At 36.2% G+C, this 25896-nt stretch overlaps 1 protein-coding gene across 1 annotated transcript; it reads right to left on the bottom strand.

The window, feature by feature from the left end:
• Nucleotides 1–3728: 3728 nt before the first annotated feature.
• On the bottom strand, nucleotides 3729–25600 carry GCC2 (GRIP and coiled-coil domain containing 2). The gene is made up of 23 exons (XM_009997951.1): nucleotides 25559–25600; nucleotides 24821–24883; nucleotides 24075–24159; nucleotides 22928–22995; nucleotides 22043–22147; nucleotides 18811–21300; nucleotides 18066–18135; nucleotides 17103–17203; nucleotides 16925–17023; nucleotides 16296–16415; nucleotides 14490–14654; nucleotides 14027–14131; nucleotides 13307–13469; nucleotides 12732–12832; nucleotides 12531–12608; nucleotides 11714–11851; nucleotides 11348–11469; nucleotides 9413–9589; nucleotides 8358–8575; nucleotides 6793–6987; nucleotides 5870–6009; nucleotides 4913–5114; nucleotides 3729–3807 (listed from the first exon to the last, which is right to left on the bottom strand). Exons 1-23 carry the CDS (start codon nucleotides 25598–25600, stop codon nucleotides 3737–3739), a joined length of 5118 nt encoding a protein of 1705 aa, XP_009996253.1. The 3' UTR covers nucleotides 3729–3736.
• Nucleotides 25601–25896: the final 296 nt, after the last annotated feature.

The raw sequence follows: 25896 nt of genomic DNA, 5'->3' as shown, positions 1-25896 counted from the left end.
GTAAACATACCCTTGTTTTCTTGCACCTGAGTAGCATTTTCTCAGGTAAGAACAGCCATTCAAAGAAAAAGAAAGGCACTCTGCTGGATAAAGGTGAATTTTATTGAAGTGATGGCCACAGGAAAAGGCCAAAGACATATTTCCAACCATAACACTTCTCTATTCAGACTAACAATTCTGAAGTTACAATAACAAATCTATTTTTACGTCTTCATACATTTGGTTTCTCAGCTTGTGGGGAGTAACTGCTATTGGCAAGGCTCCTAACAGGTATTTTCACAGTACCAGTAATAGCAGAACTAGCAGGGAAATCCTGGTGCACTGGGTGAAGCCAAGGCATATGCCAAATAAAGCACCAGTGATTAAGCTACTTTTAAAGCCACTTAGTACAAACTAAGGAGTTTTCAAACATTCCCCCACAATTCTGGGATATTTTGTCTTTTATCAAATCTAAAGGATGGAGGGCAATAGCCAAAGGAAGATTTAAATTTAGAAAATAATCTAACGAGGTATTCTTTCAATTATGCTTTGGGTGAGGGGAGTCACAAAAATAAAAAGCAACTCTACTCTCCCATGTATCACTTATAACACAGGCTCCTTTTGCATATCCTGACCTCCAGATCCAACTGGCCACATCTACCTACACGAGAGCCTGACAAGCTCTGGCCTTTCCCTCTTTCAAATGGTCACATTTGGCTTGTACAGATGGGTGTCTCTTCAAGGCAAAGGGAAGATGGGTGGCACATGACTCGTTCCCAGTATGGCCAGTACAGGTAGTTACAAATGCAGGTACAGTGCACACACAGGTCTATGAACTTAAAATTACTCCATTTTTTTTGCTTTTAATTTATATATCCTGAATAGCGACAGATGAGTTTTTTGATTGTTTTTTTTTCATGATGCCCTCCTTAGGCTTCAACTGAAAGGAGACTGACAGAAGAGTAAAATTTGGTCCTAAGCTTGTAAACTCTTTGGGCAAGGGTTATATTTTCTGGGAAACATCCTAACAAAATAATAGGAACTGTAAAGAAATAATAGAACAAAAGAACCAGAAAGCAAAGTCAGCACAGTGCTCTTCCAAAAAAAGAGTACCACAGGAAGCAGCAAGAAGCAGCACTACCAGTTACAATTTTAAATTGCTTTTTGAAAGCAAATCACAGCTACAATGCTGTACATTACAAATGCAAATATATGACATATAAAAAGTTTTCTATGTAAAGTAATACTGCTTCCAGTCCACATTCTTCTATGCATTTACTGCAAGTGCATATTAAACTTTTATATATTTGCTTACAGTTTATTGCCACAAAGGTAAGTCCTGGCAATCTCAGCAACAGAACACAGCTTAGTAGCAGTTATTAAAATATCTTTACATTAATTAAGATCTTCATCTTCCATTGTAAAAAATATATATATATAGTAATGCAAGGGGTGACCACTACATTCATAAGTACAACACTTGAGTTTTACGAAAAATGGTGAACATGCAACTCAAACCTGAAGTCAGTCAACAAGCAACTGGTACTTAATATAGCCAGTGATATATGTTACTTGCATACATTTATTCACAGCTTACAATGTTAAATAATCAACAGTTCTGAAATATGTGCATTTTAAAAGGAACCCATCACACCTCTTCAGAGACAGTGGATCAGACACCATGCAAAAGAAACTAAATCAGGTCAGCTGCTAACCAAGTTTGAACTAAGACAAAGTCGTACCCTTCCACTCACGTGCTTCCATTGTTGAAAAATCACAGCAGGAGACTGACTTGCCCTTATTTTAATGCATATTTCAGATGTCTACTGTTTCTGTTTTGGCATTCTTTTGAGTGACACTAAGCAAATCCAGCTGTGAATACAAAGATAGAATTCAACATCTGAGATCTGGAGCAAATTGTGAATGCTGAAGATATGGGAATTGTTTCAAAGCAAATGCAAGAAAACCTAAACATAGCTTCATGTTTGCTTTCCACATTTCCAAAGTACAGATGCCTAAAAGACTCATCCCCACACTACCATTTATCGGTTCTCTGATCCACAGAGAGTGTTTTCCCTGGTAGCACAAACCATAAACAGTCCAGTTAGAACACATATTGGAAGGGTTGGGGGGGGAAGTGCTTAAGGTTCTGGAAAGGAATTAAAATATCTAAGTAAGGCCTGTTGGCTTTGTTAATTGTGTACTGAGATATATATACAAGCAGCAAGAAAAACAAAAGCACAGTTACTGAACAGTTTATTCTCAACCTGTGCTGCCTTTCTGCGGTTCTTATGTCCAGATTAATCTCAGTCCTGAATAAGGTAAAATTAAAAGAATCAGCATAATTTCCTCAGGGGCTCAACTAAAATAGACAAGAAAGAGTACCGTTTCATATTGGCATGTATACCAGGGAATGATTCACTGTAAAACAGCACAGAGAGGAAGAAAATAAGAATGAAAAAGATAGAAAGACTCTTGTTGGAAGGTAACCAAAGTTTAAAAATGTGTACATATTTTAATAACTTAGAAATAACTTAAGATGGTCATGGACAACACAGGCTAGAAAGGGGCAACAGAAGACTTGAAGCTAAAAAAGGTGTTGTGTTGATAACGGGAAAAAATAATTCTATGGCAGAGATGTTTTTTTCTTGGAAAAAGCCCCAAACATTCAATAACCTGGAACAGAGATCTGTGCATAAGATTTGTGCAAATGACATGTGCAAATGCAAGGAAATGAGAGAAGGATACAACATCTTCAATCATTAGAACACTTAAAAGATGCATCTACTGACAAAAGTTCTGTTCTTTTCCCTCAGAAGTTATTGTCAAGAGTCTGACCTATGGACTCAGATTCTTTAGTGTCTTCTATATGATTAAGTCAGTATAAGTAGTCTTTTCATCAAAGTATAGGCATCACGATAGTACTTGAAACATTTCTTCCTAGTCCTGAACACAAACTCCCAACCTCAGGGTAAAACACAATAGCTCAAGCCCTTTATCCCAAAGCTACAGCTCATGTAGGACCTCCTATTCTTAGAGTACTATCCCTAGGCTTCCAAAGATGCCAAAGATGGTACTACAGTCCCAGATGTACCAAGCATTATACATCATATAGTTTTAGACCCCCCCTATACATTTTGTGGACCACTGCTTTCATATTTTCAATCCAGCTTTTGGTAACAAAACAAAAATCAAGATAAAAACTTCAGTCAAATCAAAGAAGAAAATGCCATTTCTGTTTCTTAATGATCTTACATTTTGTAAGCATCACCAGGGAGGAAATAACTCAATTTTGATTCCTTCAATGTGCAGAGAACAACACTAACTATAACTTAGCAAGCTGACAAAAATATATAAAAGAAACTGTAAACATTTCAAAATGCTTGAAGTCTAAAGTGTAGTTATTCCAGTTACTATACCAGATCAAGTTTTTATATAAATAATCAAAAGATCTGTCACAGGTTCAAAAAATTCTGCTTCCAAACAATTTGCAATTAATTTGTCAATTCGTATTATACTTCTGATCATCAGCTTCATCATGTACAAGAGGAGTAAGTTCACTGCTCTCAAAGCATTAACACAGGACAGTCTTTCAGAGCTACTAGGGCTTCTTTCTTAGAAGAGCCTAAAAAGCTGAAAATAACACACAGAAATAAAACCCTCTAGTTCAATGGTAAAACACCATCAGATTGTTCTACTTTTTTTTTTTTTTCCCCAAACTGTGGAATGTGTTTAAACATTCAGCATTTCCCCTTTCTCATCGAAGTCCTGACCAGCTGTGAAGGTATGAAGCCCACCCAGAGGGCCGTGAGGTACTCTCTTCCTCACCTGAAGGAGGAAGAAAAAACATGAACTAAGTTTGTTACATTAAACATTGAGTCATTTGGTTGCATGACTTTGTTTCCCTGCCCTGCTCTCTGCTTTTTCAAACGCTGTCCTTGTTAATTTGTTGAAGAGGTAATATTCAGTACTCACCCCCAAGCTGCTAAAGATCACAGATTTTATCACTAAATCCACTTTACTTTGGGTACTTAAAGGATGTTTTAAAGATGCCATATATCACCTTTCTCCAGAAAAATCCAGTTGGTGTTCCTTAGAGTGCCAGAAAAACATCAAAATGCTATGGACTTAATTTACGACTCATCTTTTCAAATGCAAAGACTACTTTGCAGTGGCAGTACTTGGCCACTTTGCTTATTCATGTGATTTTGTTCAGAAGTTTTAAGTGCTTGGATATACACACATGGTACTTACTCTTTTTATTAATTTTAAAATATAGGTTAGTTGCTAATGAAGTACAGGAAGCTACAAGTTGTTATTGAGAAGCAAGAAACATTCAAACAGAACATTTGAAGTCGCAATGTTATTACACAGTCAGCTCCTGGGTTAATTTTTTTGCAAAGCCTTAACTTTTTCCTTCCTTCCCTAGTTCCTTTATTTCTTAAACGAAAAGCATGTTCTCTCAAAGAATTTTTTCAAGTTAATATATTTAAACTAATATTTCAAAATGTTTTGAATAATATTTTGAATATATTGAAACTAATATGAGAGGACAACTTTAATTATCTTTTTAGAACACCTGCCAAGAAAGTAATTAATTTATAGCAACTGCTATTTTAAGGTCATTCTGACAGAAAACTGTACTCAAAACACGAACACATTCAATTTTCACAACTTGCTATCGTTTTCCTAAAACATGTTTCAGAAAAAATTATATTTCAGCTTAATTTTATTTATGGTTTTGGGTATTTGTTCTGTTTTCAGAAAACTGAATACTACCTTCTTAAGAGAGCAAAATGGTTTTGTTGCTAGCTCACCAGCATTATGCTGCTAAGGTTTGTTTTTCCTCAACGTTCTATATAAAAGAAAGCACAGAACTTCAGTTGCCTTTATTCCCACTCTTTTTTGTGACAATGTTTTGAATAACACCTACCTTGGGCAATTGCAACTAGCTTCCCCTTCTCTTCAGGGCTGAGCTGCAACATGGTGTCGATTACTGGGAGAAGCCTTTCTTTCTCACTTCCTGATTTTAGAAATATGAACTGCAATAGAACATTCTTCAGGTATTCTAGATTAGCCACAGACTTCTCTCTCTCTTGATTTCTTTCCAATCTTCTTATTTCACTCTTAAGAAGCTGCAGATGAGGAAAAAAGAGATGCAATACCATTTGCTTCATATAATAGCAATTGAACAAAGGTCTTTTGAAGACCTAAAAAGTTAATTACACAGCTTGCTTCAAAAATAATAATGCACGCATAGAAACAGATTCCAGACAAAAGTCCAATGAAACTTGAGCATGTGATAATGTTGTCCAGGAATAACTTCTTCTTGATCATAAGTAACATTTATTTTTTTCAATAAAATCTGTGCAGTTGTTACAATGATACATGGTACTAACTATTCAGCTTTGAACAGTTAAATAAGCAACATGGATCAAACATTTAAAGTTATTGTTCATTAAGAACCATTTTATAAGAAGAAAGTTTAGCAGATTTAGAGAATATGGTAACTTAAATTCCTTCAGAAACCTCAAGGAGACACAATCAAACCAAACTCTGTAAGTCCACATAACTCTAAACATGTATCTTCTTTTAACTTAAGACAGCTAAAAGGAGTTTACAGGAAGAGAAACCAGACAGTGCTTCCCTTGGGATTTACTGATTTTATCTAAGTGAAAACAGCAAAGGCATCTTACTAAAGATTACACTTCCAAACTCTTAAGGTTTTCGTAGTAGCTTTTACTTACCCCACTCCCTGACTAGAAACTATGGCGAAAAAAAACACCTCAAAAACTGGAAGTTAAAAACATTTTTGGTGTTAAAACTTTTTGTCTAGGAAACAGAGCACAGAAATTAGAGCTATCATCACATTTTCTGCATGTCTGCTAACCTTTATTTGTTCCATTAGGATTGCATTGGTTGCTTCTGATTCACGAAGTAATTCATTCAAGTGATCGGCACTTTTTGCTGTTGTATTTAGTTTCTGAATCAGTTCATCCTTGCTGAGTTCTGTTTGCCCCTGAGATGGTTCTGCAATTAATTGGAAAAGGAAACTGAGAGAAGGAAAAAGCACTTCCATCTACTTTAGACTAACTTAACATTAGGACTTGGTTAACATAGCTTCCTAGAACAAAATCCACACAAAGCAAAATTAACAGGCATCACTGCTGCTGCTGCATGCTTGTTTTGTGATCCATTTTTGTGTATGTATTAGAAGCAGATTGGCAAATCAATTCTATAACTTGGTTTAATTTATCCCTTGTTTCCTAGCCACAGATGGAGATTTTCAACAGCTCTCCACAAAGTGTTCACTACACTTTTAAAACGTGATTCGATGCTATCATGTATTTTTTTTTACTTTTTGGGGGACTCACAGAACATTGTTCTTTATGCTGGTTTTCATTTTCCTAGAAAAAAACCTATTCATAATTTTATGTGGCTTATTAGAACAGGAATTTAACAGCCATTTTATCCTTTCATATATTAAGAGTTAAAGCAGCACTTAATTGTCTCTAGTAGAGACTAGTCCAGAATTACAAGAAGTTCTGTAACTATTCACTGACTTTGTCCATCCAGTCTTTTCCTTTAAGAAAGTCACAAATATAACATCTTCAAGTCACTAAATGTAATGTTTTATTGTTAGTCAACAACTGAAGGACAGACCTCTACAGACGTTCAGGACAGTGTAAACTTAAGTAGACTTGTGTCTTGCACTTGAAAGCGTGAAAACACCACGTTCTCGGGTATTTTGAGGGCACAAGCTTCTGAAACTTACATAGGCAAGTGCTTCAAAAAGCCACATGTTCTACTTACCAAGTTTTGCTTCTGGGGAGTTCAGAAGTTGTTCCAAGGATGGTACATAGGTGCTGGCTGAAGAGACAGACTCTGTGTCTGTCATTTCCATACCTTCTCCCTCTTCCCTAGCTATCGTGTGCACATCAAGAACAGGAAGGTCAGTGTTTCGCCGTTCTCTTAAGTTCTTTGTTGCTGGATTTGAAACAGCTGGACCTGCAAGACACTTACTGATGTTTGTCATCAGAACGAAAGCGGTAGGGCTGTTTCATAGGTGTGACTGTCTCAGATTGGAGATCAGTACATAAAATAATTTTCAAAAAGCAGGGAAGGAAAGGTGAAATAAAATTAGAAAGTCAGATACACACAGAACCTTTAGAACAGAAAATACAGACTTTTCTCTCCAAATAAGCATTCAAATCAAAGCCTGTTTCTAAATCCAAACCTGACTGGCAATTCTTATTTCAGCACCTATGAAACCTTCATGTGTTGTAGATATGATGAGTGTCATATATTCTTAATGCAAAACAGAACTAGCTTTTCTTTCCACTCATCCTCTCTTCTGAGCCAATATGGGGTGCACTATCCTGCTACTTCAGTAACATATAGAAAGAGTAACTCCTTCAACTCTTACTGCTGCTCAGCAAACGTCCAACTAAATCCTAATTATTAACCCTGCAGATATAAAAATAGCATTTGAGCTTGAACACAAGTGAAAAATTAAGAGAGTGATCAAAGAGCAATACCAAACATCATTAAAACAGCTTTTAGTACTCTTTTCTTTAGCTTTACCCCTCACACTGGAGGCAGAGGTCCAGCATGCTCCAAAATCTGAGACAAACTTGTAAGAAGAACATATTTACAAAATAATTTCCCTCCATCTGTGTGACAATGCAAGTACCGCAGAGGAGGTAACAGTGATGCAGATTCTAGAACTGAACAGAATAGTTCTAGTTGGAAAGAACCTACAATGATCATCTAATCCAACTACATGACCACTTCGGGGCTAACCAAAAAGTTAATGCATGTTGCTAAGGACACTGTGTTGGACAGGCTTGGAGCATTGACCACCTCTCTAAGAAGCCTGTTCCAGCATCTGACCACCATCTTGGTAAAGAAATGTTTCCTAATGTCCAGTCTGAACCTCCTCTGGTGCAGCTTAGAATCATTCCCATGCCTTCTATCACTGGATACCAGGGAGAAGAGCTCAGGACCTGCCTCTCCACTTCCCCTCTTCGGAATGCTGTGGAGGGCAATGAAGGCCACTCCTCAGCTGCCTTTTCTCCAAACTCGACAAACTCAAAGTCCTTCGCCATTCCTCACAGGACACTCCTTCCAACTCTTTCACCAGCTCTGTTGCCCTACTCTGGATGCATTCAAGTACCTTAAGATTCTGAAGAGACAGTAATAACAATGACACATTCCTTACTTGGCATGAATGGATTGATCTACAGCATGCTGTAGATACTCCAGAAAAAATTCCTAGTGTATTACAGAACGACACTATAAGCATGTTTTAGATTCAGATTTAGATACACAAATTCCTATCTAATCCAAGAAAACCTGGTATTAGGACTGAAAGTTACCTCTAGTGCTTGGCTCACTCTTGAGTTGGAAGAGCTGAGCTTCTACTCTGGACAGTTGCTGCTGAAGTGTCTCTACTGTCTTCCTGTGCTCTTCTTGCAGGTTTCTGACTTGATCTCTGAAATTGTTCCGGAGAGCTTCGTTCTGGGCTGTCAGCTGACTCAACGTCTGGGCGTGCTCTGTTTTCATGACCATGTTCTCAGACTGTATTGTGCAGAGCCTGAAAATAACGTACACACAAAATGTAATAAAGGAACAGCAAAGCACTATCATTTTTACCTTTCAAAATCTGTAGACTTCAAACGAGTTTTCATGCTGTCATGTGTATGATTATCCTAGAATGATCGTCCAAATTTTTACATTTAAATTCCTCTTTTTACAGGGAAAATTTAAGTTACACTTATTACCTATCACATGAATACACTATGCTATACAAACTCCTGATTTCTATTCCAGAACACAGAATTCAGATATCTTCAGAGAAAAAAAATTAAACCATTAGAAGCAATGTGGTCTAAACATTCTTAAAGTCTAAAATTGCAACATGACTGTTTATAGTGTCATACAGGGCACATACCTTGTACTCTATTTCCATTAACATTTACCAACAGTTATGCAGGACTTCTGAAAACATTAAGTTTCTAAGAAGTCACACTTAATTTTTTAAGCTTCAACTTACAGTGCAAAAGAGAGTAGAAAAGTGTGGCTTTTAGCAAGAAAAATGTCAGTAACACATTAATTGTACTTGGTTTGGAGGTACACTAGAAGCATGACAAAATTGTCAAGCAATTAATGCTTCAAAAAATGTTAATTTTAAAATCTGATAACTAACAAGTAGAAGACTTGCAGAAATCTCAAATTCCCTGATCAGCTTCTACATTGTTATCATTGCAGAACTTCTGAAGGCTGATGAAAACTAGCAAACGAAAATTCTGAAAATTCCTTTAACTTTCTCAGTTATGCCTTTTCTTTGGGAAGTACAGTAACAGGCCACTACATGCCCAGCCGTTAAAAGTTCACACAAAATAAAGTACATCTGTTTATTGGCAGACCATACTTTTCACGGAGTTCTGCCTCTTTTGCAACAGTCTCTTGCAGCATCTTATTGTGTCTTTCCAGCAGCGTGTCATGTTCAGACTGCAACACCTGGAGCTCAGATGCATTCATCTGTGAATTATGCTGAGCATCTTGCAACTTAACTTTAAGTTGCTCTATCACCATTTCCAACTGTTCTCTATAAGGGGAAAAAAGAAATAAAAACCATATATTTAAAAATAATTATAGTATTTCAGAACCCATATTATACCCATAATATTTTGGATAGCTGATACAAATTGCTTATTTATTAATTAGAGCAACAGAGCACCACTGCCTAAAGAATCTTAGAATATGACTGCAAGACAAACAATGAGGAAAGTCCTGACTGTTTTTCAATAAAGGTACAAAGAGATTTATCACATCACATCTGAAATGCTGGGAATGTAACTACTGGGGTGAAGAATGCAACTCCTACCACGTTCTACTTCAAGCTTATTTGGAGGACCAAGACAGAAGAATAGGATGTGGGATGCAAATGGGAGAAACAATTTCAACTTCAAAGTGGTGCAGATCTTTGTGTTTGTTTTGTTCGTTGTAAATACACATCAGCTCAATAAGACTGAATACAAGAGACAAATGGTTGGAGGAAGAGAAAAGGACTAGAAAGCAACCTCAATCCACATAAACAGATAAACTATGTTGGTCAGAAATAAATCAAAATCAGACATACTAGGAGGAAAAGGTCCCAAGTCACACACATTCTCCTTTTATACTTTCTGTATTTATATATGCAGACATCTCTATTATCTCACGAACTCTATCGCATTAACCCTTAAAGCTGATACCTGGAAATAATTTCTTTAAAAACAATCTGTCATCTCTTTATGGTTTTGTTTCCAAGGTGACCATCTTTCACAAAAACCTAACAATACCAGAACTTCCGAAAATTCTGAAAAAAGGAGAGACAAAGAAATGCAACTCCTGCAATTTGCTTGCTTCAGAGAAAAGAAGAGGTAGATGTATTTAAAAAACCTCAAACAAACCGTAACACCAAAGTCCTCTAACAAGGCAGAAGTCTCCCTCTAGCGGGCTGTCAGCGACAATTGCACCTACTGTTTTTAAAATCTGAGTCAGGAGTGACTTTCGGTATCTCACACCTAAATGCCCAGTCTGTCACCAAGGACAAACAACAGTAACTTATAAAAATAACTTATAGAAACTGATTTACTTCAACAGTGGGTTCATACATTTTCTGACGTGAATCTGAATTTACCTGGTTTATGTATTATACTTAAATGATTTTCAAGGAACTTCTGGCAGCAAAACTTTTTGGCTGTCTTTTCTTATCAGCTGTTATGTGAGAAAACAGTATTTCACAAATCTGCTGGAACTGATGACAGAATTGGCAGCCAGAGCTTTAGCCATACTAAACAATTCCTTCCTGAAAAAGTTCAAAATGAGCTCTGCTGAACACTAACTATCTGCTCTTATTAGTTTGAAACATCACTTTGCTGCAATACCTATGTCAGAAAAAATGACATGTCAAGTCTACACAGATGATGCTGGCTAAATTCTGCTTATCAGAATAATGAGAATCCTCCAGACACCTTACTTCTTCCTCTGACCATAACAACAGGAGATTACACAAAAGTAAATGTTAAAAAAGACCACTCAAGGAATTAGAAACTAACACAGTAAAACCATGGTACAAACAGATGACCTATCTTCTGTTCAGAGAGGCAGGGCCACAGATTACAGATCAGATTAAGTATATAGAAATAAAGAGCTGGTTTTGTTGTGGTTTTTTTTAATCAAAGTGACTAGGAAGCAAACTGCCACCTTCTGATATTTTCATTATTCAAGCAAAGAGATAAACAGTAGAATGCACTTGTTAGTCAGCAATTAGAAAAGTAACCTGAGTATTCTTTGTACACATATAACATTTTAGTTTTACCTTTCTTGCTTGGCTCCCTCAGATTCTGTCTGAGAAGCAGATTTATTCTTTTGCTGTTTTAGGACATTATGAACACGGACTTTGTAGCTCTCAAATTCAGATGTAACAGATGCTTGTTCAGCCTATCACAGAGAAAACAAACAGTAAGTTATGCTATCAACTATTAGTCCCTTATTTCTCTAAAATGAAATGCAGCTTATGTTGGAAAAAAAAGAAACACCTGTTTCATTTTCTTCTTTTAAATAGATGGAAAAGAAAAGACAGAAAAGAAGAGTGAAAGATCTGCAAAATATTTTTAGAAAAGAAGACAGAGGGTGCAGTAAACCTCCCTTCTAAAATCTGTGGTTACTTCTTCCACTAGAGTACCTGGGCTGCTCTGCACTCTTCTTGCAAGGTGGCAATTTTTTGCTGGTAAGCACTCAACGTTCGCTGGTGTTGCTCCGAAGAAGTTCGCAGGTGCTCCTGAACTTTATGCTTTTCTGATGTTAGTACAGCCACTTGAATCTGCAAAAGTTGAAAAACTTGACTATGACAAAAATTCTTCTTCCCTCTCCAAGCAGATATGCCAGAGAACAAAGAATTCTACTACAGCAATTCCTGCACAGAACTGGTGGATATAAAATTTAAATCCAATAAAAATAGGATAAAAAATAGACAGTCTATTTAAATCCATGTACTTAACTAAAAAAAAAATAAAAATAAAGAGAATTGAAGATAAAATTACAGCAGTGAAGTGGCAGCATTTAAGGAAGCCAAGAACTCTCCCTTCCCTGCTACCTCTCATTACATTCAATTTCCGTTCTGCCCAACCAACACATTTTATACACATGGACAACACTTAAGGTTTTTGCTGAAAATGATGTGCTCTTTTGTTTTTAAACTGAACAACTTGCATTTTAAAATAAATTGTTTTAAAACATATCTCAGTTACAAGTATCAAACTACAAAGTCCTCTCTTTTGGTGGAAAGAGAAGAGGAACAATAGGGTATAAACCCATTTAAAGAACATCACAACGTAAATATTTGGGGAAAGCAGCAAACAGACAAAACTCATTTAAGAAAAAGAATCAATAACTTACTAGTAAAAATAATACCTTTTCATTCTTCAGCCTATATTCCATCCACCCAGTGCATTACTTAAACAAGAAATCTTATACTAACAAAGAAGCAAAAAGTTTCTTGCCTTATAAGCTTCCACTTGTTGCTGACTGGCTTCCAGTTCACCTTTTAATGATGCCTGCAGCATTAGATGGTCATTTTCCTGCATGACAAAATTGTCTGGTTATTAAAAACACTCAAACCTCAGCAACTTATTTCAGCTACCAGTATGTTTTTTAAAGTTAGTTTAACAATGGAATAGAGAGCCATTAGCATCTGGACTTACAGCTTGTTTTGAATCAGCCAGCTCTTTTTTGGTTTTCACCAGGAGTTGTTTTATCTTGGCATTTCTTTCCTCATCCTGTTGCATAGTTGACTGAAGTGACTCTAATGCAAAAAGCAACAGTTACATGCAAACTAAACTTCCCCTCCTATATTTCCTTAAAAATACTGGAAAAGCAAATTCTGGCCAATTTCTTAAGAGCTGCAAACAAGTAGCTTACAGCAAGTTAAGCATCCTATTTCCAAGTATCACAAAGATCTTAAAATAAAGGATAGAAAGAAATCAATTTTTAACTAAATGCTAACTAGTAAATTTTTGAGAATGAAGCCTGTCAGTCACTGACTTTCAGAACTTATGGTTAAATTAATCAGGTAAGAAACACAGTTTATCATCCACCCAATTTAGCTTTTATGTGCTGAATCCCAGATCAAGTAACTAGTAAGCTTCCTTTACATAAAAGTAACTTTGACTATGTAACTGCTTCAAACCTTACTCTGTCATCAACTTGAGAAGTTGTTTCTCAATTGTAGTTTTTACTACTGCTAGATATCCAAGAGTGACTCTTGCAGTTTACTCACTTATTTCTTCCTGCAGGGTCTCTTGCTTCTGTTTCTGAATCCCCGTCTCTTGCTCAAGATCTTCTATTCTTGTGTCTTTATCAGTAATCTTCTGATTAAGTTCTTTTACTAGCCTTTCATAATCAGCTATTTCCATATCCATCAGCGTACTCTTCTGAGCATCCTACAAGTTATACACAATAAAGTTACACCTTACAATGTGCCTTGACTGCTAAAAATTATATTAAAAAATATACTGCCCATCCAACAAAAACTTTGTAACCATCCATATCTACCAGCAACACTCATCTATCAGGTTTCTACATCCTCAGTAAATAATCTACTTTCAAACAAGAACCAGAAGCTTTGAAAAATCTGTTGCTAGTTTGAACAGTTTAACCAGTAGGTATTTTGCAATTACTAGTTTCTATAATCTTCAGTCCTTACAACAAGAGTAGCTTCTGCATAGTGCAACATACAAGTACTCCAGACATCTGAATTCTGTCTGTTTGTACTCATGACAGGCCACATAACCTAAGCTAAAACAAACAAGCAAATAACAAAAACACCCAAACCCAAAAATACAGATCAGCTCTCCAAACCCAAAACCAAGGGTAAAAGTCCTCATGTTTCCCTTTTGCATATCTTGGGCTTTAAAATCCTCAAAACAGAAAGGGAAGTTTTGGGGAAAAAGAAAAGCAAAAATCTTTGGCAGTTTGTTAACATGCACAGCATCTCTACCTTTCTGGCTAGCTCTAGTTCTTGCATAGTTTTCTGCAGATGTTTCTTTTCCTTCTGAAGTTGCATCTGAAGCTCCTCCATTTCTCGGAGAGCACCACTATGTTCCTGAAATTTAAAAACTTGTCAATTATGCAGTCCAATTTCACAACAGCTGTCAGCACTTATTTACACTTACTCGCATACACATTTAGGTTAGAAAAAGATAATTGATTCCTTTTTTAGGAAATCACTGGGAACCTAATTAAAATCCAGAAGATCATTAAGTGTTTTTCACATTCTGTAACAATCCTCAGTCTCCTCTGAGTGACAGCCTTGCAAAATTCTTGCAAAAAGACCGAGTTAAGTAAAAAGAAGAGAAAGTATGAAACTTGTTCTATAAATACACAGTTTACAAAGGTCCAACAGAAGTCACATGAAGTGAAAGTAATGCTTCAGCCCATGTGCCATCTCTATCGACTACTACCTTTGTTTTCTGTTCTTTTAGAAGCTTTTCAGCTTCTAGTTCTTTGTCAGCCTTTGCCTTGGCTTTTTGTATGTCCAGTATCTGAGCTTCCAGCAGCTTAGCATTATGTTGCAGTGTTTCAATACGAGCCAGGAGGTCTTCATTAGCAGAGCGTAACTGATCATGCTGAAATTATCACAGTGGAAAGATAAAAACATAAGCTGAATTTGTGTGCAACTCTGACAGAAAAGATATTGTCCCTATTTAAGAAACATCAATTTTCATCCAATTCCCTTACAAACAGCACTGCTACAGACGAGTCATGATCATCTTGCTTCTTTTGAACCAGATTAAGAAGTAGGCTAAGTTAAAGTCACTAGCACAACTGGATTATTTTGTGCAGAGCTCATTTGCTCAGCTTTCTGCAAGCTGGTTAGAATTACAAGAAATGTAAAAAAAAAAAAAAAACATAGCCCAAAATTTATGCTTTCTGCAAGAATCACCTTCCTCCCCCAATAATATGCAACATTCAAGTACTTATTGCCCCACTTTAAATACAGCTCCAGTATTTATAAATAAATGATCATACTATTAACTCCTAAAAGATTTAAATGCAGCACCACCAAGCCTTCAATGAGATAGTGTCAGTACACAGTGAGAACTCCTTTTGTAACTGGGCTATTTTGCAATTATTTTAACAGATTTAATGTTGACATCATTTTATCTTGGTCTCTATTATGCATATTAATACTGAAGAGTAAGTGAAAAAAGCTGCCAATTATCTACAGAGTGTTTTTAGTTACAAAATACTTCATAACAAACTTGAAAAATTCAACCCCTACATGATCAACAGAATATATGCTACTGTTTGTCATCTGAAAACTGGAAGAGGGGAGATTTAGGTTAGACATTAGGAAGAAATTCTTCAGTGTGATGGTAGTGTGACACTTGAACAGGTTGCTCAGGAAGTTGTGGTCGGCCCATCTCTGGAAGTGTACATGGCCAGGTCGGATGGGGCTCTAAGAAACCTGGTCTAGTGGGAGGTGTTTCTGCCCATGCAGGGGGGCTAGAGCTAGATGACCCTTAAGGTCCTTTCCAACTAAAACCATTCTATGATGCTATGGCTTCTTCCCTTGCTATTCACTACTAGCTTCCATGTCTAAGGAATCGGTGGCCTAGGTAAATCATCAGTATCATTATGTATGGGTCCTGCTAGTTTAAATCCTATATCCCAACACCACAGCTTTGCAAAACTGTGTCTCACAGCTGCTTCATTACCATCTTAGACTCTTCTAAATGCCACTATAGTACACTTACAATGCATCCTAAAGTCTCATCCTTGTGAAAGATGCAACAAAACATAATCAATTTAGTATGTTTAAACACTCAGATGATTAAGTAATCAAACCACATTTTGTTTAGGAAAGACAAGAAAAAGAAAAGTAACAGCTAAAAGTTGCTATACTTCATGAGAAGGGTAGGTGTGAAATCAGAGAAACAGTGCAAGTGCTTTCTTCTTTGATCTGGTACATGCAGCAGAGCTGTATGTCCAACACAAGACAGAGGTGACCAGATGCTCTTTTCTGTGAGTTGACATGGGGTAAATTAAACCCCTTCTATTGAATAAGCCAGACATTCTATATATATATTTATAGATAAGGTATCAAATGTTAACAAAAATCACCTCTGAATTTCAAGTCACTATCTAAAATGCACCAATGTTATGGAAAAACATATAGTAACAATAACATGAATAAAAATTACACTCAGTAGGTAAAATAATTTCAGTGTAATTATCAATAGATCAGACACACATATAGAACTGACCTGCTGGGATGACACCTGTAACTGTCTTGTGAGGTCATCTATTTGACGTTCAAGATTATTTGCTCTATCTTTTTCAGAATCCAGTTGTTCTCCTTGCTTATCATATTCCATCAGAAGATTCTTAACACATACAAACACAAAACCATAATTTCTTATAACACACATTGCATCAGCACATTCTATACCTCAGACACTTAGTGATCTTCCTAGTATTTCAGGACATGAGTTGTTTTACTGTAATGTCAGAAATATCAAAATGAAATTAAAGCTATCATTCATAGAACTATTCAGGTTGGAAAAGACACTTTGAATCACCGAGTCCAACCACCATCCCTACTCTACAAAGTTCTTGCCTAAATCATAACCACCACCACCACATCCAAACGACCCTTAAATACATCCAGGGATGGTGACTCAACCATCGCAGGCGCGGGGAGAGACCCTTTTCAGTTTATGAAATGTAAGAACAATTCAGGTCACAAGAGACCTCAGGAGGTCTACATTCAACCACCTGCTTAAAAGCAGGACATGAGAACTGTGCAACTAAATAGCAATATATATCCAGGCTAGGCTTCAAAAGCAAAGTATTTTCTGACAGATATCTTTTGAAAATATAGTATTATTCTTACCTTGTAGCTTTCAGCTCCTTGAATGACATCTTTCATTGAAGCAGCCAATTGATCTTTTTCTGATCGAACCAACTCCAATTCTTCCCTCAGTGTCTGCATCTTATTAAACAGAATGAGTGTCATTAAAACAGAACCCTACATGAAGAATGCTCTTCATATTAAGAAGCAGTCAGGGTACCTCTTTTCGGCTGACATCCAATTCTTTCTTTGCTTTCACAGCAACAACCTTAATTTTATTTAGCTTCTCTCCTTTTTCTGCAAATTCTTTTTCCAGCCTTCCTAAAATAGATAAGTAAGAAAGTGAAAAGACACAGCTATCCTACCCCACCCAAGAAATGACATGAAGTTAGAACACAAATACCAGCATGACTTTCAAACAAGAAGTACAAAGCAGGGGGAGATATTAAAATGTTTCATTCAGTTAGGCATTTAAATTTAATTTGAAGCTAGAACATCAAGCCACACAGACAGCTTGGGGACAATCTGTTTCAGAGGCTTACATCACAGTTAATGTTAAAGGCCATACTCCTATCTGCTTCTTTATACAGTTGTATCAACTCAGAACCATTTTCTTTCTAATACGTTGAAATAACTCCAGTGACACAACAGTGCATTTGGCAAAGTGTTGCTTTCCTCCCTTCTTGGAGACCTAAGGGGTTCTGACCGACAAAATTATTTCCCATATTTAAAAAATAAAGATGTAATCCACTACACTGTTTATAGCCAAACATAGGCAAGAAGAAAAAACCTAAGAAATAACAAATTATAAGTGATTTAAGATCCTAAAAAAACACAACAGTGCATTTGGCAAAGTGTTGCTTTCCTCCCTTCTTGGAGACCTAAGGGGTTCTGACCGACAAAATTATTTCCCATATTTAAAAAATAAAGATGTAATCCACTACACTGTTTATAGCCAAACATAGGCAAGAAGAAAAAAACCTAAGAAATAACAAATTATAAGTGATTTAAGACTGCTAAAATATTTTAAATTTCTAATGGAATGAATAGGAAGTTGCATTCATATCTATTTCCCCACCTTCCTTGGCTTGTAAGAAATACAGGACAATGATGCAGAGAAAGAAAAACTGTCAATCCAAAACTCTCAAACTGTTTACATAAAAGAGAACAGAAGGAAAGATACCAATTTTTTCTTGAAGCTCTGCTACTGAAGACTGTTGATCAGTTTTCTCAGTCAATGTCTCCATTAAATTCTGCATTATAAACAAAGATAAAAGAAGTATTACAAAAATCTATTTGTGGTATCTGGTTTTCCATACACACCACCAGAAGTTTCAGCTACAGCTGGACTGTATCTACATTCTTACTATCAAGAAAGTCTTTATGTGGAATTTCGTATCAGCTTGGTAACGGAAAAGCATACTTATGTTTAAAGGAAAACATTGCAACCTTTTAACAGCTGCTTTCCATTCTATCCAAGGACAAAAAATGGAAGACCATTAATTCTGCAGCTGGTTAGTTTTACATAACCAGCAATTCCCAGGACCTTAAGTTAGGAGTAGCTACTGCAGATGAAGTAGGAGTTTTGTTTGAGATGCAGATCACAGAAAGTTAGAGGTGAGAAATTATGAGGTCAGCTAGTCCAACTAGGTAAATCATCACTTGGAGGGGTATTGGTGGGAAGACAGGTTCAAATACAATAAACTTTTGTCAAAATAGTACTGTAACTGGCTTTGTTTTTTTCCTAGGGGGAAAGCAGGGATTCTGAGGTGCTAGGGAACTCAAACATACGCTTTCTAGAAGTAAAACTCACTTTGAGGCCAAGAGAAGAAAAAAAGAAAAAAAAGAGAGAATTGAAAGTATTCTTTGAACCTTAATTCTGAAGACTTTAGAGGTTTAGTCTGTATACTTCAATAACAAAATATAACCTTTAGAGAACTCAGTTCGTCTTTCACATTTCTAAGTTCAGTTTCCTTTTGTTCCAGAATGAGATTTAAGTCGTCTTGTTTTTCTGATCCTTTTTGCTGTTCTTGTATTTGGGTTTCATAAAAAGCCAACTTTTGAGTGATCTCTTCAATATTGGACAAAAGATCTTGATTTTCAACCCTTGTTTTTTCATTGGCATTCTTCAGCTCCTGGATATCATGCTGAAGTGCTTCTTTTTCAGACAACACTCCTTCCAATTCTTCTCTCAAGATACCCCTTTCTTTTTCAAAATCCTGAATCAAGGATCTGTGTTCTGTATATTCGGATGCATTTTCTTTCTCTAGTCTTTCAACTTCCTTCTGCAAATGAAGAACTTCCTCCTTGTTCTGTAGAGCAAGACACTGCTCTTCTTTCATTTTTGCCAAGCATTCATTTACAATTTGTAGCAAGTGAAGAGAATCATCTTCCTCCTTAGAATCTGAAACGCTGGACCCCATTTTCTCAAGTAAGTGGTACAGCTGAGTTCTTACAATGGATCTGTGTGCTTGTTCACTTTCAAGTAATGCTGATATATGGTCTTTCTCCCCAGTCATAATTTGTAGCTTCTTTTCTAAGTTTTCAGACTGCTCTTTCAAAACAAGCCAACTGTCTTTTTCAGATCGTGTCTTCTCTAGCTCTTCACTCAATTCACCTTTTTCCTGAATGATTTTCTTATTTTCCTCACGAAGAGTATATGCTTCAGATAAAAGCTTCTCTCTTTCACGCACCAGAGATTCAACCTGGTTTTCCAGTTGCTCTAGTGTTTCTGCATTTTCACTCTTCCTAGTTAAAGCTTCATTCAGTTTCTCTGTTAATTCCTCCACCTTTTTCTTCAGATCGCTATTGTACTGGTTAGCAACATCTACTTCTTGCTGAAGTTCCTGAACTTTTTGTTGTTCTTGTGTGCATCTTTCCAGAAGGGTTTCTCTCTCTTCACCCAAGCACTTTAATTCATTTAAAATATCCCTGTTTTGATCAGTAAGAGCAATGATATTCTCTTCCAGTTCCTTCCTAACAGTCTCTTTTTGGCCAATGGAGCTTGTTATTGTGTTATTCTCCTCCTGAAGACTCACAATTTTACATTTAAGTTCTTCTATCTCTAGCTGATTAGATGACAATTCTTCCTTTTCTTTCTGGAGGCGATTCACAGTTTCAAGAAGAATATCCTTTTCACTGAAAGCAGCTCGGAGTTTCTGTTGCAGTTCACTGACATCAGAAGCTTGCTGCTGTTTCATTGATTCTAACTCCTGGCTGATCTTTCCAGCAGATTCTCCTAGTTCGGTCTGTAGAGTTTCCATTGTTTCTCTCAGGCTGTTGTAATTCGACACTGCTTCTTCTTTCTCCTGAGCTAGCTTTTCAACTTGCTCTCTAAGATCCTGAATTTCAAAAACTAATGCCATCTTTTCTTTCTCAGAATCAGATAATAAAGTTTCATTTAGTTCCGAAATTTCTTTCTCATGTTGCTCTTTCAGAATTTGAGTCTCTAACTTATGTGCTTTTGTGGCTGTTTCATAGTGCTGTCTTGCTGCTTGAAGCTCCAACTTTAGTTTTTCAATTACACAACAGTAATCTTCTTTAGTAAGCTGCAATTCATTTATCTTGAAGTCCAAGTCTTCACGCTCATGAAAGTACTCATCCTTCATGCGATGGATTTCCTCTTCCAGTTTTAGTTTAACATTACTCATGTAAGTTAACTCATCTTTTAATATACTATGTTGGGACTGCAGCTCTTCCAAACTGTGCTCCAGATGCCTAATCTTTTCTTCCATTTTTGCTTCCACACAAGGTTCTTCTTCCATATCTACAAAATCCATCTTGTTTTCTACATTTTTATTCAAGACTTCTCTCAGCTGCTCCAAGTCATATTCACGCTGGTCAGTATCAGCACACATTTCATCCTCCCCATCTTTCTCTTTAATTGAGCTCTCCTCTACCAAATGGTGTTGCAACTGATTTATCTGATTTTGCTTTTCTTCATTTTCTTTAGATGATATTTCAATCTGACGCATCAACTCTGACACCTCTTCCTGGTGGGAAATTTTTAAATTTTTAAGCTCTTCATTCAGACTTTTTATTTCATTATGGTAAGACTGGAAGTTGCTTTTAATAGTTTCTTGCAGATTTGTCACTTCTCTGCTTTTGTCTTCATTCACAGTTTCCAACTGCTTGCTCAGACACAAAATTTGCTCCTCATAAGTAGATTTAAGTCTTTGGACATCATCCTGTAATCTTTTAACTTCATTTTGACTATCATTATGACATTCAATCTGTTCCAGCAGCTCCATTTGTTTCTTCACTTGCTCCTCTAATTCTGTTTTCAGCTTTGTTAAGTCCTCATTGTGTTTGCATTGTGCATTTGCTAATTCACTCTTCAGAGCTTTTATTTCTTTCAGAGAGTCAATGGCTGATTGCTCCAGTTGCTTCTGCAATTCTTCTGTCTTAGCCACTGCAGCCTAAACAAACATGCAAATTATTAAATACTGGCAATCCAGCACATAGAACTTATAATTACACTGTTTACCATAATGAATTACGAGATTCAGGAGTCCTTAATTTAAAAACTATAGCAATTTTTAAAACATCAAACGAAATTAGGACATCTCAATTCAGAAGACACTGCAGAGAGTACAAAAACATTTGCAGAATGAGAAATTAAAACTAAGTCTTAAATCATGCTTGCCAGCATAATTTCACAAAATAGTCTATATGTTCTATTCTGACAAAGTGTTAAAGCCCAAATTACTTTTAGTGCATCAAATTCAAATACCTAGTATATAGAGATATCCATCTACGGCCAGCAATTCACTGTTCATAAATAAATTGACATAATAAAGACTTGGCTGACAGGCTCCTTCCTAAGAATATCTGAATACAAACTTTCTGTTTCCCATGGAAAGACAGAGCTGCTTGATTGAAGCCATCATATATGTAGGTTACTAATGCACACACTGAATTCTTTGTGAACAGCTACAGATCTAGCTGATGCATTTAAGAATTTTGTATTAATTGTCAGGCCTATAGAAGTATACATTAGGGTGTACAGAGAAAATATGATTTAACATGTGAAGCCTTTAGATTTGTTTAAAAACAAGAAAGTAGGTAAGTGAAGAAAAATGTTAAAAAGAAAGTTAAATACACAACCAGCAAAACTAGAAAACAAACACAATTCTGAAATTTTTAGTAATGTTTGAGTACCTCTGCTTCTTGCTTTCTTTGAATGTTTTCTTTCTTCAGAGCTATGCACTGCTGCTGACTTTCAGCTTTTTCCAGAAGCACAACATCCAGTCTCTCTGTGAGAGCCTAATTTTAAGGGAAAATATAACTGAAAGAAGGGTTTTTTCTAACAATAGATACCTGAACAATTTTTTGCAACTGTAGGAACTCACATATTGATCATGACTTTTTCTGTCAATTAAACAGATCAGTCTGATTGGAAAAGTTACTTTTACCCCAAATATGACATACAGAATAGGTGGAATAAAACAATCATGTTCGATAATATTCTGTTCAAAACTGTATTTCTGATCAGGTAATTTTTTATTACCAATGACTTGCCCCTCCACAGAAATTATGAAAAACAATTTTCCAGTTGATAAATTCCTCCACTTTCATATACTGTATAGGACAAGATGGCCAGACAGATGTTCTTGCCATTTAAAAAAAAAATTCCAGTTACTTTCCTAGAAGTATTTTTTGTGATATGCAACTTTAATTATGTGTTTCTGCTCCCATCAAATGACTGTCTCAGAATTTTTCTAAATGGCTGAAGTCTTTCCTCAGTGGTCATTCCAAAAATAAACAAAATCCTGTCTAACCAGCTACACAAGAAAAAAAAACCTTGCTGAGGAAACAATGCTAGTCTGTACTATTCCTCAGAGAACTGACAGTGTTTTCTGAGAAGTGCAGCAAGGACGTGGGGAAGGTAGACAAAAGCTGTTAGGAGTGTCTGGAATTTCTGAAATGTATTGCATTCAATTTGATTAACAGTTTAAAAGCTATTTACTATTTACCAAATTATTTCTGTAGATAAATTTCAGCTAACATTATGTAATGCATTAAAAACTCATTACTTTTTCCTACCTGAATAATATCATCATCTCCTCCAGCAGCTCCTTTAGATTTGAGTTCTTCAATCTCTTTCTCTAGCTCTTAAAAAGGGTAGAAATTTCACAGCATGAATAGATGCTCCATCACAGTAGCAAGTTACTAGTAAAACCAGTGTCTAACAACACTCCCAATCAAATCTGAGATGTCTTTTACTTCATCAATTTTTGTTCATTACTGAGTGAAAGAAAGGGCTAATGGAAAGAGAACAAACATTCAGTACTGCTTCTTCATTCCTGACATTTAACACGGCTTCCTGAGGAAGCAAAGCTTCCTTGTTTGGGCGGAGGGATAACAGAAGTTATTTTGATGACTGTTTTACCTTCTATTTCATGGTCAATTTAAACAAGAGAAAAGAGATTAATTCCTACTGGTTTTCTGAAAATAGGTAGCAGGTAGCAAAACAAGATCTTATTAATAACCTCACTAGGAAGAACCCAGTGCAGCCCATGCCTGTCCTTATTGTTTCACTGGGCAGCTACAAGAAGTCAGGATAACTGTAACTGCAAACAAGGGGAAATTACTCCAGTTCAAGTAGTGGGCCACTGGAAAAAAAGGGACAGCAGAGAGGAGAGGGGCAGCACATGACAGCACAGATTTACACAAGGTACTTTTAGGTGGTTAACACAATTTTTTTTTGTGTGTATTTTACACTTCCTTGTTAAATAAGCAAGTGATCAATTAAAAATTAGCTAGCTATTCTAAATAAGTCATTACCCTATCCAACAGTACTAGTTATACAAAAATCTATCAGTGATATTGCCTGTCCTGTCTGCTTCCCAAAAAGCAACAGGTATCCCTGCAACTGGTATGGGGAACAGGCAATGGCAAGACTCACTTCAACTCCTGCACAAGCTGCATTGTTCCATCATGCCATACTGTCATATAAAAATTAACTGAATAACTGACAAAAGCAATGCAGCTTTTCCTTCCCCTCCCTGCTCTAAGGACTTAAGTCCTTATGCTCCCACAAAAAATAGGGGAAAAGCAAAAAAAAAAAAAGGAAGTCTGACATATTTGCTTAGAATTTAAATCTATCAAGCAAAAAATATGCAGCAATACTAGGAGAGGTCAGATAGTACCAAGCATTGAGGTAGAAATTGTTCTCTTTCCAGTATGGTACCTGTACATCTTGACTTCACTTTCTGTATAAGCATCACTTGTTTTTTTGCAAACTTGATGAGATCTTCTTTGGGCAACGTGTCCAGCTGTAAAGAAGTACATAGTAGAGAAAGGGTACCCAGAGGTAAATAGAAAACAGGGCATTTTAGCATCTGACTTCCAAGAATTTAAATTTTAGGGCAAGAAACTGTCTTACCACACATTTGCAATAACAGTAACAGTCCGTGTTACTGCTGTTCTGTTATTCAATTCTGTTATTTCAAGCACAGTAACAGAAACTACTCCTATTTCTGTACTTTTCCAAAATCATTTTGGAGCACACAACTGGGCAGCAACAGTTAGACAGGAAAACTCAGCTGGGAAGGATTACACTTCACTAACTTAATTTGAACAATGTTTTGAAAATAGCATGCTGACCTAACACTGACATTGTTTAAATTTACTTCCAACATATGCAAAGAAGTCTGTGTACATTATGAAACAAACTACTGCCAAAACTGGACACTACAAAGATTGTATCAAATATTATAACAGGACGTGAACATCTCAATGAGAGATTTTCCCCCTCCCATGTTTTCCAAAACACCTCAGCCTAGTGCTTCTAACTCAATTTTTCAAGAAGTCTGGAAGATAGGAAACTGTTTAAAAATACCTTTGTGTCTTCCTATTAGTCACAGTTTGCATGGTAAGCTGTAACCCTTACAACTTCTGCTATGCAAATAAATCAGATTTGTCAGGACTGATTACCTTTGATTTGCCTGTTCCTGGTGTGACAGAAGATGCCACCATCTCTTGTCCAGCATCTTGAACCTATAACAAGATGAAGTACAATCTGTGGTAACTATTTTTTTAACATAAGACTACCAAAGGAACCAACTGAAAGATTGCAAACACTGAGAATAAATTTATATAATGAGAGCTCAAGAAAATAAACAAACAAATAAATATATATGTATATTTGTGGGACAAGTCAGAAGGGTAATGGAAAAAAATCCAATACAGATCTATCGTGATTAGTGTGATACAACAGCAGAATAGAAAACTCCTGATTTCCAAACCAGTATGAGCTTATGATTCTGTTACTTAATTGACATCTAGAGTTGATAAAACTACTGAAAAATAATTTTATTTACAAGACGTTACAGAGGTGTGACTCACTATCTGGTTCTTAAAAAAAACTTAGTAAAAAGGGATGAACAGAAAAAAAAAAAGTAAAGGAGTAGCAGTTGAATCAAAATTTGGGAACTTCTGAGCAACGTATATCCCTCAACTATTTTTTTTCTTTCATAAACACACTGGTTGCTGCTAAAATTGTTAGCCTAGCACATATATTTGAAAAGATTCTGGAAAGCTAGGGCTCTTTTGAAGAAAATCTAACACCTCCACCCATTCTTTTTTTTTTTAAACACAGCGATTAGCAGTAGAAGTGCTGCCCTGACAAACATATTTGAAAAGGCTCTGCTAACTGTGGACTCCCATTCCTACCATACTCACATAATGCCCTCTACTGTACACTTCCACAGACATAATCTGGGAGACTCTATGTTGCTTCACTGGCATTTGTATGAGATATGTTTACTTATGTTCAGCAACATGAAGAAACCTATATGACAAAGATGGGGAAAAGGAAAACGAAACAGACATTTCAGTATTTTAAGGGCAACACTTCCAAGCTTTGCCCTTTGCCCTGCTTCTTCCTTCATACTATTCTGTGTGTATAACAGTGAAGGGGCGTATACATAAATATGTGTATTTTTATATATCTATTTGTGTATATGTATGCAAACATACCTTCACTTTCAATTTGCTACTCTCTTTACTCT

This window comes from Chaetura pelagica, unplaced genomic scaffold (assembly GCF_000747805.2).
Source record: "Chaetura pelagica isolate M959 unplaced genomic scaffold, ChaPel_1.0 scaffold123, whole genome shotgun sequence".
Classification (NCBI taxonomy): Eukaryota; Metazoa; Chordata; class Aves; order Apodiformes; family Apodidae; genus Chaetura; species Chaetura pelagica.
Note: the sequence above shows the minus strand (reverse complement) of the source record. Positions and strands in the feature narration are given on the sequence as shown.

Coding starts and splice junctions, on each gene's coding strand:
- GCC2 (XM_009997951.1), bottom strand. CDS start 25,600: ATGTCTGTGGAAGTGTACAGTAGAGGGCATTATGTGAGTATG. Junction 18,136..18,810: donor ACGAACTGAGTTCTCTAAAG/GTTATATTTTGT, acceptor TTTATAATGCAG/AATTTAATGGAGACATTGAC. Junction 17,024..17,102: donor TGGATGTCAGCCGAAAAGAG/GTACCCTGACTG, acceptor CTGTTTAATAAG/ATGCAGACACTGAGGGAAGA.